Raw genomic sequence first — 14042 nt, forward strand, 5'->3', positions numbered from 1 at the left:
TTGAGATGCTACACTCTTAATTAACCAGTCTGTCCCTCAAGTGGCTGTGACTGCTCGAAGCAAGAGCTCCCTCTTTTCAGAAATGTAACCATGGGCATTCAATTCAAAACTAGACACACAGGGCTTCCCTGGTGGTGCAGTGGTTGAGAGTCCGCCTGCCGATGCAGGGGACACGGGTTCGTGCCCCGGTCCGGGAAGATCCCACATGCCACGGAGCGGCTGGGCCGGTGAGCCGTGGCTGCTGAGCCTGTGCGTCCGGAGCCTGTGCTCCGCAATCGGAGAGGCCACAACAGTGAGAGGCCCACGTACCACAAAAAACAAAACAGAACAAAAACGAGACACACAAAACAAGATCGTGCTGCATATAGTACACAGAGGTAAAATCACTGCAAATACTCACCGCAAGTGCATCAAACAGATGAAAGGGAGCAAAAATGGGCATCACTTGGCTCACAAGGGACACGATATCTCTGTTGGAGAAAAAGAGTCAGTGACCCAAAACTTACAGTTAAGTGTAGCACTAATCACCTGCTAGCTAGACGAAACTGCCAGAGTGACCGACCAGTCAACTCAGTCCACATACTACTTTCCTATTTGATAAAATGAGGACACGATAAAACCTCACTAACTTCAATGTCACCAGTTAGAATTTAGGTCGAAAGGGACATGGGCTAGGCTGCCACGACAAAGCCTAATTCTTAAAAGTTTTGTTGATGAGTATAAAAATGTGAGGGTTGGTTACAGATGAATTGGTTTGCAGGGCAGAAATAGACACAGATGAAGAGAACAAACGTATGGACACCAAAGGGGGAAAGTGGTGGTGGGCTGGGGGGTGCTGTGATGAATGGGAGACTGGGATTGACATATATACACTAATATGTATAAAATAGATAATAAGAACCTGCTGTATAAATAATAAAATAAAATTCAAAAAAAAAAAGTGAGGGTTGGGAAGAAAAAGCAGCAGGTTTCAGCCTGTGAAGGGTAATCTTCCCCTGTGGCTGGGAGTCTTCCTCAAAAATGCAGCTGGAGGCCAGTGTTCAAGGTAGAGAAAACATCTGCCTCCTTAGGGATGCCCTGAGCTCTGGCGGCTGTGCTGGAAGGTCTGTCTGGCGAGGGCCTCGCGTGGGGCTTGGGGGGCTTGCGTGGGGCTCAGGGGCCCTGGAGAACGACTCAGCAGAGTGGCGGTGACCGCAGGCCTACACCATGGAGCCAGTGTGGATGCAAAACACACAACAGACAGCAGTGCTCCCCCCAGAGCTCTGGCCTCTCTCCCCTTGGCCTGAGGGGAAGACCGTTAGCCAGCAGGTGCCACCAACTCAGGCAGAGCCCGCAGGCAACCCTCTCACCAGAGCAGTGACCTCCGCGGAGCAGACCCAGGACGGCAGCGTCGGCTAACCCTGCACTGTCTCTACTAGTCAAAGTGAAAATGTGGTCCTTCCTTCACAAGTATAAACATTAAACCAACATGCACCAAACACTGAAGAAAATCAACACAAACAAAACACCAAAATGAGCAGGCAGAGGAGCTGATGCAAAAGGAAACAGAAAGAATACAAAGAGAGAAACTTTTAAAAATTATAATTCCTATTCTTAGAAATATTCATAAACAGTAGGCATTTAAGGAAAAAGAACAATTGGGAAAATTAACTGGAAATGAAAAATATGAACACTAAAATACAGCATTCCACTTAAAGACTGGGTAATGAAATGGACATGGCTAGAGACTAAATTTTAATGGTAAATCTGAGGAAATATCCCAAAACACAGGTAACCACAGAAAAGACAAATGTCAAATTAATCCATAAATTCTATCATATATCTAAATTTCCTAGAGCTAAAGAAAAATCCACTGCTTGAGACTGAAAGTCTACAAAGTGCCAGGCAGAATCAAAGATTCACCTGCACCTAAGCACGGCCAAGGACAAAAAGAGTATCTGAAAGGGACTTCCCTGGTGGCACAGTGGTTGAGAGTCCACCTGCCAGTGCAGGGGACAGGGGTTCGAGCCCCGGTCCAGGAAGACCGCACGTGCTGCAGAGCAACTGGGCCCGTGCGCCACAACTACTGAGCCCACGTGCCACAACAACTGAAGCCCGCGTGCCTAGAGCCCATGCTGCACAACAAGAGAGGCCACCGCAATGCGAAGCCCACGCACCGCAACGAAGAGTAGCCCCCACTTGCCACAGCTAGAAGAAGCCCGCGCGCAGCAACGAAGACCCAACACAGCCAAAAATAAATAGATTTATAGAAGAAAAAAAGAATATCTGAAAGATTTCCAGAAAAATAAAATTTCTGGGACTGACGGAGAGAGGCAGGCCCATTGTCTTAACCCCTCTGGGCTGAAGTGCCTTCCCAGGCAGTGCCTGCTGAGTAATTTAATTTAAGGAGACATAAACTTTTAAGAAACTCTTCTTTGGGAATTCCCTGGGGGTCCAGTTGTTAGGACTTGGTGCTTTCACTGCTGTGGGCCCAGGTTCAGTCGCTGGTTGGGGAACTAAGATCTGCAAGCTGTGTGGCCAAAAAAAAAAAAAAAGAAGGAAAAAAAAAAACTCTGTTGGGCATTGGCTGACTGCGGAGATAGCAGACACCACACATGACAAGGAACACAGTCTCTGTAAAAACTGGCTTAGAAAAGTCACCAAACGGGGCTTCCCTGGTGGCGCAGTGGTTGAGAGTCCGCCTGCCGATGCAGGGGACACGGGTTCGTGCCCCGGTCTGGGAAGATCCCACATGCCGTGGAGCGGCTGGGCCCGTGAGCCATGGCCGTTGGGCCTGCGCGTCCGGAGCCTGTGCTCCACAACGGGAGAGGCCACAACAGTGAGAGGCCCACATACCGAAAAAAAAAAAAAAAGTCAACAAACGAATGGGAGAACTGCAGACCAGCAATGACAAAAAGCAAGAACGGCACTGCCTGGGGAGGGAGGAGAGCCTGGTTTCCAGAGTTATCACAGTACAATATTAAAAACGTCCAGTTCTTAAAAATTTACAAAGCATACAGAGAAACAGGAAAGTAGGGAAAAGGAGATTGTCACAACTGGCAAATACTGTCAGAGTTGACTTTCTCAGAACTATGGAAATTAACCAAAGGCTTGCAGTTACTTGGGGAGCCCATATTCAAGAAAAGTGGCTGAATCTTGGTAATGATAGCTCTGTGGTGTCATCCCCTGCTCCCAGCTCAGCAGTAAGCTTAAAGTAACAGCCCACACATACTTCCAAGGCTGGAGGCGGAAGAGTGGGTCAAACTTTTTAAGGCTCATTCCCAAATTATAGTTACTAATTCACAAAAGGCCACCTGTCTGGTGGCTCCTTAGAAGACCCCCCAAAAGGCTGTCTTTATTTCATCAGGCTCCAACTGCCCAGTGCAGAAGTTGACCTTTAGAAGGTTGTTTGTCAAAAATATTTACAGGCAGGACTTCCCTGGTGGCACAGCAGTTAAGAATCCGCCTGCCAATGCAGGGGACACGGGTTCGAGCCCTGGTCTGGGAAGATCCCACATGCCGCGGAGCAACCAAGCCCATGCGCCACAACTACTGAGCCTGTGCTCTAGAGCCCATGAGCCACAACTACAAAGCCTGCATGGCTAGAGCCCGTGCTCCGCAACAAGAGAAGCCACCGCAATGAGAAGCCCACACACCACAAAAAAGACCCAATGCAGCCATAAATAAATAAATAAATAAATAAATTTATTTAAAGAAAAAAAATTTACAGGCAAATGTTCTAGTTGCTGCTTCCTGAGGCAGTGGAAACAGGACAAACAACAGACTAACCAACCAGCTTGGTAGGAAAGACTGGGGATGTGGGGTGTATCAGGGCTCGCTCTGGAAGCTCTGACATGTTACTGGGGATCTAGAAGGCCATGTGCACGCCTAGGGCTGCACAGAGGCTCAAGAAAGGTCAGGGAAGAAAAAAAAAAAAAGAAAGACCAGGAAGGGCCTAAGCTCTCACCTGGGGCTGAACTTGAGACTCTGCATGAACAGGAAGTGAAAGTTAAGACCAAGCTGTAAACTGCCTGGCTGGGTGTTGAAGGTGAACCTGACGCATGTAGAGAGCCCGTCAGCAAAGACTGGGGGATGTTTGGGATGCAGACTGTCCAATCATTAGCTGACCTCTAAGCTAATGCAGCAGAAACTTCAGTGGCCACACTCAAAGAATACAGACCTTTACCGAAATAGTTCATAGAAGTCACTAAGCAAACAAGAGCATCGACAACAAGAACCTAGGGGAGGGGTGGAGTGGGAGTGTGGGGTTTGCAGAGGCAAACTATATAGGATGGATAAAAAACAAGGTCCTGCTGTAGAGCACAGGGACCTATAGTCAAATTTTGTAATAACCTATAAGGGAAAAGAATCTGAAAAAGAATATATTTATATATGTATAACTGAATCTTTTGCTGTACAGCAGAAATTAACACAACATTGTAAATCAACTAGACTTCCATTAAAAAAAAAAACCAAGTCTAGTTTTCAACAAAAAATTATGAGTCATGTACAGGGTGAAAAAAGGAATAAATAAAAATTGTCTCTGAGGAAGCACAGACTTTGGACTCGCTAAAATAGACTTTTAAATCATCTATTTCAAATATATTCAAAGAGTTAAGGAAAACCATGTCTAAAGAACTAAAGGAAGGTATGAGAATGATGCCTCACCAAATAGATAAAATCAATAAAGAGACAGAAATTATAAAAAATAAAAACCGTGGAGTTGAAAAATCCAAAAAATAATTATGAGATATTCACTAGAGGGCCTCAACAGTAGATTTGAGCTGGCAGAAGGAAGAATCAGTGAACCTTAAGGTAAGCAAATTGAGATTTAGACTAAGGAACAGAAAGAAAAAGGAATGAAGAAAAATGAAGACCTGCTGGAACACCATCAAATATACCAACACACACATAATGGGAGTGCCAGAGGTGAGAGAGAAAGACAGAAGAAATATTTGAAGAATGGCTGAAAACTTCCCAAATCTGATAAAAGACATGAATCCAAGAGACTCAACAAACTCCAAACAGGATAAACTCAAGGGGGAGGCAAGTCATTTGCTGAGAGTGATGGCTGAGGGTGGTACAGTGGGGTCAGTGGTTTGAGGAGAGTGGAGAAGGTCTAATATGGACTGCAATGATGGACAGTGAGATGGCCAAAGAAAAGCAAGATGGACAATGCTGAGGGTCTAACTGTGGCCATAAGTTTCTAGTGGAACCAACATGCCCTCTTCGGTGACTTTTCCAAAAGTGATGCCTACTGACACAGACAGTGTGCACATGGGGTCCTCCAGGCTGGGGTTCTGCCACACAGGAGGGATTCAGGAATTCCTCAAACAATAAGCCATGGCACCTACGCTACATAAGGGAAGGCGTAAAGGCAGGAATGTCATGATGGACTGAGAAAGAGTGCAGGACCAGAGGAGTCAACAGACTAGAGAGCCCAAGCAGCTGAAGAATCCTCTTAAGTAGACATGGCTGTTGGAAGCGTTGCAGTTATGGCCAACTGAGGACTGGAGCTGGAACAGTTACGTAATGACAAAGCCCCAGGCATGACCACGGGAGAGTGTGCCTGCGGAGAGCAGAGGTTACTGGGGTGAGGACTGGGGCGCTACACGGCTCATCCACGTGGATACTGAGTTCAGCCGGGATGCTGCTAGGGTCTGGGGGGCGAGAACACTATAATGAAGATGCCAGAGTTTTAGGCAAAGGAGGAGGAAATTGAGGTATACAAGCATGTATCACATGTACAGATGCCAGAAGCTGAAAAGGATAGGAAATACTGTCACTGACAGAATTAGGAACCCAAAATGAGTCAAAAAATAAGAAAATAAAGATTAATGGGTACAAAAGTAGGATCTGCGTTTGGGTTCAAGAAGATAACCACAGGAGGGCAGAATGTGGATGCTAGGGCTGGTCAGACATAGTGTGGTGCAGCCACCAAAAACCTAATACTTCACCAGAAGTCCATCATGTAGAATGAGGTACAATGGACACAGTTCTGCTCTAAATGGAGCTAAGGGCACTGCCTTCAGGTTTGTATGAATTCGACAGTGGAGACTCAAAATCACATTCCATGGGAAATGTCTGAAGGAATTTCAGACGGTTACCATGGAGAAGAGAGCATGAGAGATGCCTTCAAATATCTGCAGGCTGTAACTCAGAAATGGATTTAGATTCCTACAAGCACAAGAACCAGAATAAGTGGGTGAAAATTATGGTTACATTTCAGCTCAAAATAAGGAAGGTGTCCTGGGACTTACCTGGTGGCCCAGTGGTTAAGAAACCACCTGCCAATGCAGGGGACACGGGTTCAAGCCCTGGTCCGGGAAGATCCCACATGCCGCGGAGCAACTAAGCCCATGTGCCACAACCAGTGAGCCCACACTCTAGAGTCCATGAGCTGCAGCTACTGAGCCTGCGAGCCACAACTACTGAAGCCTGCGCACTTAGAGCCCGTGCTCCACAACAAGAGAAGCCGCTGCAATGAGAAGCCCATGCACTGCAACAAAGAGTAGTCCCCACTCACCGCAACTAAAAAACGCCCGCGCACAGTAACAAAGACCCAACACAGCCAAAAATAAATAAATAAATAAATAAATAAATAAATTTAAAAAAAAGAAAGGAAGGTATCCTGAGAATCAAAGCTGCCTTCAGAGGTAGCAAGAGCCTCACCCACTGAGGTTATGAAAGTGTAAGTTGGACAACCTGGCAAGGATGTTTTGGAGGAATCCTGATGTAAGATGAGTGATTACATCAAATAGCCTTTTAGATCTCTTTAATTCTAAGGTCTTACCAAATTTAGAAAGATTTGCCATTATTTCTTCAAAATTTTTTCCTGTCCCCTCTCCTCTCTGTTTTGAGAACTCTAGTTACAGCCTTTTTAGGCCAATCACAGCTCACTGATGTTCATATTTTTCCAGTCTTTTTTCTCACTGCATTTCATTTAGGACGTGTACTATTGCTCTATCTTCAAGTTCACTAATCTTTTCTTCTACACTATTCTAATCTGCTGTTACTCTCATCCAATATATTTTCAGACATTTCCTTTCAGCTCTATAAGTTCAATTTGTTGTTTTTTAAAAAATCTTTGATTTCTTACTTTAGCATGCTCATGTTTTCCTCTATCTTCTTGAAAATATAAAACATAGTTATTAAAATTTTTAATATCCCTGTGTACTAATTCTATCATATGTTTCATTTCTGGGTTGGTTTCAACTGATTGATGTTTCTATGGATTTTAATTTCTTGCTCCTTTGTATGCCTGGTAATTTCTAATTAGATGCAGACATTGTGAATTTTAGTTTGTCGAATACTGCATGTTCTTGTAATAATTTAAGTACTCTTGAGCTGTAATACAGTTAAATTTCTTAGATACAATTTGATCCTTTCAAAGTCTGCTTTTAAGCTTTGTTAGGTGGGACCAGAGCAGGCTTCATTCTAGGGCTAATTTTCCTTCTACTGAGGCAAGGTCCTTCTGAGAACTCCACCACCCATCCCATGCATGACGAGGTTTTGTTCATTCCACATAGTGGGAACACAAACTCTTCCCGACCCTTTATGAGCTTCAGGGATTGTTCTGCCTGCTCCTTTTGGGTGTTCCTTCCCGTCCCTCACCCCACTCCCCTGGGACCCTTACACGCACAATCGGCTCAGCGGTCGGCTGAAGACTTGAGGGAGAGCTTCCATACAACTCCAAAGTGCTCTCTGGGCACCCTCCAGGTGCTCTCCCTGCTCTGGGACTCTGCCTGGGAACTTGCCACAGAGCTTCCCCACTCCCGACTCCATTTCCCCAACCCAAGGAGATGGGGGGTCTTTCCCAGGGCCCCCGTCTGCACTTTGTCCTGGAAACTCCCTCACAGTAAGCTGGGGCAATCATGGGGTTCTCCTCAGGGATTTATCTGGGCTGCCTGTGGTCCAATGTCTGAAAGCCATTTTTTGAAATACAGATTTTGTCCAGTTTTTTACTTGTTTAAGGCAGGAGGGTAAATCTAGTTTCTGTGCCTCCATCTGACCACCTCCCTAGCCCTAAGATTTTACAAGAATATATTTAAGCACTGGTCTAAGACTAGTGGGGTTGGGTGAAACTAGAAGAGCACACTTAAAAGTAATAAAACCGAATTTCTCCATAAGCATAATCTGAGGCAACTGGTGCAAATTACTGAAGCTTTTTCCTAAGGATTTGGTTTACTCAAGACACTTTATTGCATCTAAATAATTACGCAAACACATCATTACAGAAAATGCAGTAAAATTCAATCTAACATTGGGTCAGTGGTTTATGCAAACACTGCCCAGATGATTCAGGGGTGCTTGCTGCCAGCGTGCCCTGGACGGGGGGAGGTGCCTTTCTGGGGATGAGGTTTTTTCCACGTGCTTTTTCTGTGTATCTCTGAGCAAAAACACACTGAGCATAAGAGAAAGCCCACTTGTGTTTGATAAATGAACTGGGTATTGGAGGGGTGGAGGGGGTTTCCATGGGCTTCCTTCATTCAAACGTGTTCAAATTCACTCCCAGCTGCACTACAGATTTTCCTATGGAGTAAAATGCTACTCACCTCTCAGAGTCAGAAAAGTATAGTGAAGAAAGAAAGCATAAAACTAAAAATGTTCTCCTAGAATATGGTACATATTTGTCACTGGTAAATGCATAGGCCACCACATCCTTTAAAGCAGCAAGTAAGATACCCGTTACAAGTGCGCAAACACCTGGAAAATACAGAAGAAACAACAGGAAATGAAAATGCTCCCGAGTGTGATAAATCCTCGTACTGACTTCTCATGAGCTATTTGTGTCAATGATTTAAGAAATGTAATAGTGTTTCTTCTTACTGTCTAGGAAAAGAGCACCTAAGGTCAGATGATTCTAACTTCTTTTTCTAAGGGAGACTCATAGAAAAGATGTTCAATAAGATGACAACATAATCAGAATCTTCTCTAACTGCTCAGATTCTAGAACATTCAAACTGCCTAAGGGTCAGTGATCCAGGAACCTGGACAGCTGGGCACACAGATTCTGGTCAGAAATAAGCCTGCACATGATAACAACTGCCTTTGAAATGATTCCTGTTAGTACCAAGTGGAACAGTATTTAATTGGTACCTAATAACAGAAAATCATATTTAGGAGCTTTATTTAACTGAGTAAACAGGAGTCAGCATAAAGAAGAAAGATTTCAGTTGAGTTTACACATGTAAGTCAATTCCCAGAGAAATTATGATATATATTTCTAAACTTAGATACAGCTGCGGCCAGTGAGCAGCAGTGCCACACTCACCTGCACACAGGAGGACGGTGGCACAGGAGTGTCATGCCTGCTGGGCATCCCCTGCCCCCAGGGCACTGCCCACCTGGACGTTGGCTGCCACACCAAGGCCTAGAGGCACCTAGAAATGAGTGATCTCAAAATCACGAGGAGGAGTCAGAGGGTCTGAAAATCAGAGTATCACTGCACTAGAGTCTACCTGCGCGGAAACCCAGGACAGAGTCAGAGCTCCGGGTTCTAGACGCGGTTCCAGTACGTCCTTGCTGTGTGACAGGAAACAAGTGGCTTGGCCTCGCCCACTGTTACAGATGTGTAACAGTTGCCCTGACTCCTGCCCCCATCAGAGGCATCAGAGTAGAACCTCTTAAAGATGCTGGATTTGAGGGCAAAGCACCTCCCTTATTAGCTAAACATATACTATCAGAGTCAATTCAACTTTGCTACATTCTACAAGATTTAATGAACTATAAATATATAAATCATTCGTAAAAATGAAATGAATCGTGAAAAAAGCACTTAGAACAAAGCCTGGCACACTGTAGGAATTCCGCAAAAGCTGATGCAATCTGACTCCACCATACGTTATATGTCCAACATTCCTATGTCTAATTACCCATTAAATCGAACTATGGCCCTTCACAGTAGATGTCCAAACTTTATTTTAATTACTGGTTATGGAAATCTGAAGCTATACGCTTGCTTGCTTCTTAAATAGACCATTATTCAACTTGCAGGGTCATGTTGGTCGTTCTCCTGTGATGACAGTGCTGCCTTCAGGAGCTGTTTGTGAAACACGGGTTGTGTAGTAACGATTTTAGTTCTCAGGTCTGCTTTTAATAATTTATATGTCAGCTTTAACTTCTTATTCCTACTAGAAGCAGCATCCTCCTGAGAGCCGTCTAATTTGTTGCTGTTTGAGAACCAGCCTAAGTGAAGTTGATAAAAAATATGTATTAAAAATTGTTAAGTTTAAGAACTTGAAAAACAATGGACCTGACTATATAAAAATTTACAAGACTTGTGGGCTCAAAGTATACATATTGGCTTCAGCTCAAGATGAATGGCCAGCTCACATGCTTAAACCCCTTCCTTCCCCAAATGCCACTAAAATGTCAGTAAAGATGCTTAACAGAGAAGAAACTCATTAACAACTCTGAGACTAAGCGAGCTGATGAGCTTCTGGAAGCGGGAAAGGACAACAGGAAGCCAAAGTCCAGATGAGAAAGAGGAAGAGGCTACATCCCACTCGTTCTTCCCACAGGGGTCCCAGGAGGCAATGATGAGCCGTCCTGTGGACTCATGACAGGGTCACAGACAGCACGGCCAGACCCCACTGCCGACCGGCCCTCCCTCTCAGACTCACTGCGCAGTGACTGGTGGTGTGAGTGCCTCAGAGCCAGGCCCTTCTCGTCTTGGGGGATGGGAGGTGGGGTGGGGCAGTGGGGGAGGTCAGGACTGCTGCTCCCTCCTCGCCAGGCATAAACCCTTAAGTGAAGATGTCATGTGACAGATCCCACCTCTGTACTGATCCTTCCCACGCAGGGGACAGCTCTGCTGGAGAAAAATCCACAAACAATAGGACAGGAAAGCCATGTCAGCCATTTAGTTTATAAATCAATGCATTTTCCTTTTCTTGCCTAATTGCACAGGCTCGAATCTCCAATAAAATGTTCATTATAATTGTTGAATATTAAGATTTGTGTCTTACTTCAGATATCTAATGGTCTCTGTCTCTCATCAAACGTCTCTGAATACGGCATCCCCGCCAGTCTCTATCCTCTCCCTGTGGAATTCCTACAAGATATAAGATATATAATGGGTCTCCATCTTTCACATGTTCCAGTTCTACTTTTTCTCACTTGTATTTACTGTGGCAAAATACACGCAATATGAAATTTACCGTGTTAGCCATTTCTTCCCTTCTTATTCCAGTAATTACTATGTGGTGTATTTTTTTTAACCGTTATAACATTTTAAAGTACACACTTCAATGGTATTAAATACGTTCGTAATGCTGTGCAACCATCACCACCATCATCTCCGGAACTCCTTTCATCTCCTGAAGCTGAAACCCTGTGCCCGTTAAACAATAAATCCTCACTCCCCCCTCCCCCAGACCCTGGCAACCACCCTTCTACTCTGTATTATTTTGACTAGTCTAAGTACCACATATGAGTGGGCTTGTACAGTATTTGTCTTTTTATGTCTGGCTTATTTCATTTAGCATAATGTCCTCAAGGTTCATCCACACTGTTCCATGTGTCAGAATCTCCTTCCTTTTTTTAAAATAATGATAACCCCATTGTATGTATGTATCACATTTTGTTTAACCATTCATCTGTGGAAGGACATGGAGGTTGCTTCCACCCTTTGGCTCTTGTGAATAAGTCTGCTGTGAACATGACTGGAAATATCTCTTTGAGATACTCCTTTCAACTCTTTTGGGTATACAGCCAAAAGTGGAATTGCTGGGTCATATGGTGATTCTATTTTTAATTTTTTAGGAACTACCATTTTTCTATTTTCCCATGGCAGCTGCATCATTTTACATTCCAACCAACAATGCAACACTCCAATATTTCTACACCCTCGCCAACACTTATTTTGTTTCTTTTCTTTTTTCTTTTTTTTTTCCTCAAGAGCAGCCATTCTAATGGGTGTGAAGAGGTGTCTCAATGTAGTTTTGATTTGCATTTCCTAATGATCAGTGATACTGAGCATCTTTTCACGTGCTTATTGGCCATTTGTATATCTTCCTTGGAGATAATATCTATTCAAGTCCTTTGCTCATTTTAACATCAGGATGTTTTGGTTTTTGTTACTGAGTTTTAAGAGTTGTCTATATATTCTGATTAGTAATCTTCATCACATAGGTGATTTGCAAATATTCTCTCCCATTCTGTGGGTTGCCTTTTTACTCTGTTGATACTGTCTTTTGATGCACAAAATTATAAAATTTTTATAAAGTCCAATTGTCTATTTTTTCTTTTGTTGCCTGTGCCTTTGCTGTCATATCCAAGAAGTCATTGCCAAATCCAATGTTGTGAAGCTTTTGCCTTATGTATATACTTCTAAGAGTTTTATTGTTTTAAGTCTTAGATCCACTTTGAGTTGATCTTTGCACATGGTGTTAGGTAAGGTCCAAGTTCATTCTTTTGCATGTGGATATCCAGTTTTCCCAGGAACATTTGTTTTTGTCAAAAATCACTTGACAATACATGTGAGGGTTTACTTCTGGGCTCTCTATTCTATTTCATTGGTCTGCATATCTAATTCCATCTATTTATATGCCTTTGTTTTATTATGGGAATTTCCACAGATCTATCTTCAAGTTCATTATTTGATTTTTCAGTTTTAAGTAATCTATGAAGTATTACATTTCTGTGGCTATATTTTCAATTTTTTAAAATCCTACTTGGTTCTTTTCCAAATATTGTTCTTTGGGTTTCAATTTCTTCTTTTTTGTTGAATGATTTTGAACATACGACTTTTCTATTCTCTGATTATTATACCATCATCTCAAACTCCAAACTCTAACTTTCCTGTTTACTGTATCTGTTAACTCTTGCTCTTGGTGGATTATTTCTCTGTATTTTATCATTTTTATTTTAAGTTCCCCACTAAGGGGACTTGTTTTTTTTCCATAAAAATAATGAACACTTATTGCTTCACAGTCTCTAACAAAGGGAAGCCTGGGACAAGAAACAGAAACTATAATGGTGGTTGCCAGAGGCTGAGGGCAGGAGGAACAGGAATTATTCAATGGGCAGAGTTTCAGTTTTGCAGGAGGAAGTTCTGGAGATTGGTTGTACAACAATCAAAATATGCTTAACACTACTGAATTGGGCAGTTAAAATGGTAGTTAAGATGGTAGACTTTACGTTATGTGTATTTTACCACAATTAAAACCAAAAATTAATTTAAAAAATGAAGCCTGTGATAGAACAGGTAGAAAAACAGAAGATCTGACAATAAGGTAGAATTGGCAGATAGCTTCAGTTTACTGCACACCTATAAACAAGCTCCACGGGACTTCCTTGGTGGTCCAGTGGTTAGGAATCCACCTTCCAATGCAGGGGACTTGGGTTTGATCCCTGGTTGGGAACTAAGATCCCAAATGGTGCAGGGCAACTAAGCCTGCTTGCCGCAACTACAGAGCCCACATGCTCTGGAGCCCGCATGCCACAACTAGAGAGCCCGTGTGCTGCAACTACTGAGCCCACACGCTCTAGAGCCTGCACACCACAACTAGAGAGAAGCCCACGTGCCACAATGAAGAGCCCACATGCTGCAATTAAGACCCAGCACAGCCAAATAAATAAATAAATAAAAATATTAAAAACAAACAAACAGGGCTTCCCTGGTGGCGCAGTGGTTGAGAGTCCGCCTGCCGATGCAGGGGACACGGGTTCGTGCCCCGGTCCGGGAAGATCCCACATGCCGCAGAGCGGCTAGGCCCGTGAGCCATGGCCGCTGAGCCCGTGCGTCCGGAGCCTGTGCTCCGCAACGGGAGAGGCCACAACAGTGAGAGGCCCGCGTATCGCAAACAAACAAACAAACAAACAAAAACCAAACAAACTCCAGGGCCACCATTTAAAAACAGAAGCAAGGACTTCCCTGGTGGCACAGTGGTTAAGAATCTGCCTGCCAATGCAGGGACATGGGTTCGAGCCCTGGTCCGGGAAGATCCCACATGCCATGGAGCAACTAAGCCCGTGCACCACAACTACTGAAGCCGGCGCACCTAGAGCCCATGCTCCACAACAAGACAAGCCACTGCAACGAGAAGCCCACACACCAA

The 14042-nt window shown here is 43.9% G+C and overlaps 1 protein-coding gene across 1 annotated transcript in view; it reads right to left on the reverse strand.

Moving 5' to 3' along the window:
* The window catches only part of LOC308607032 (multidrug and toxin extrusion protein 2-like), a gene marked incomplete at its 5' end in the record, with an annotated part of 49184 nt that overhangs the window by 12935 nt on the left and 22207 nt on the right, over positions 1–14042 (reverse strand). The window contains 4 exon segments of the mRNA XM_081218626.1: positions 401–470; positions 8610–8685; positions 9254–9284; positions 9288–9362. Of these exon segments, the coding sequence (XP_081074752.1) occupies positions 401–470; positions 8610–8685; positions 9254–9284; positions 9288–9362 (252 nt within the window).

This window comes from Mesoplodon bidens, assembly GCF_964165515.1.
Source record: "Mesoplodon bidens genome assembly, chromosome: 19".
Taxonomy (NCBI): domain Eukaryota; kingdom Metazoa; phylum Chordata; class Mammalia; order Artiodactyla; family Ziphiidae; genus Mesoplodon; species Mesoplodon bidens.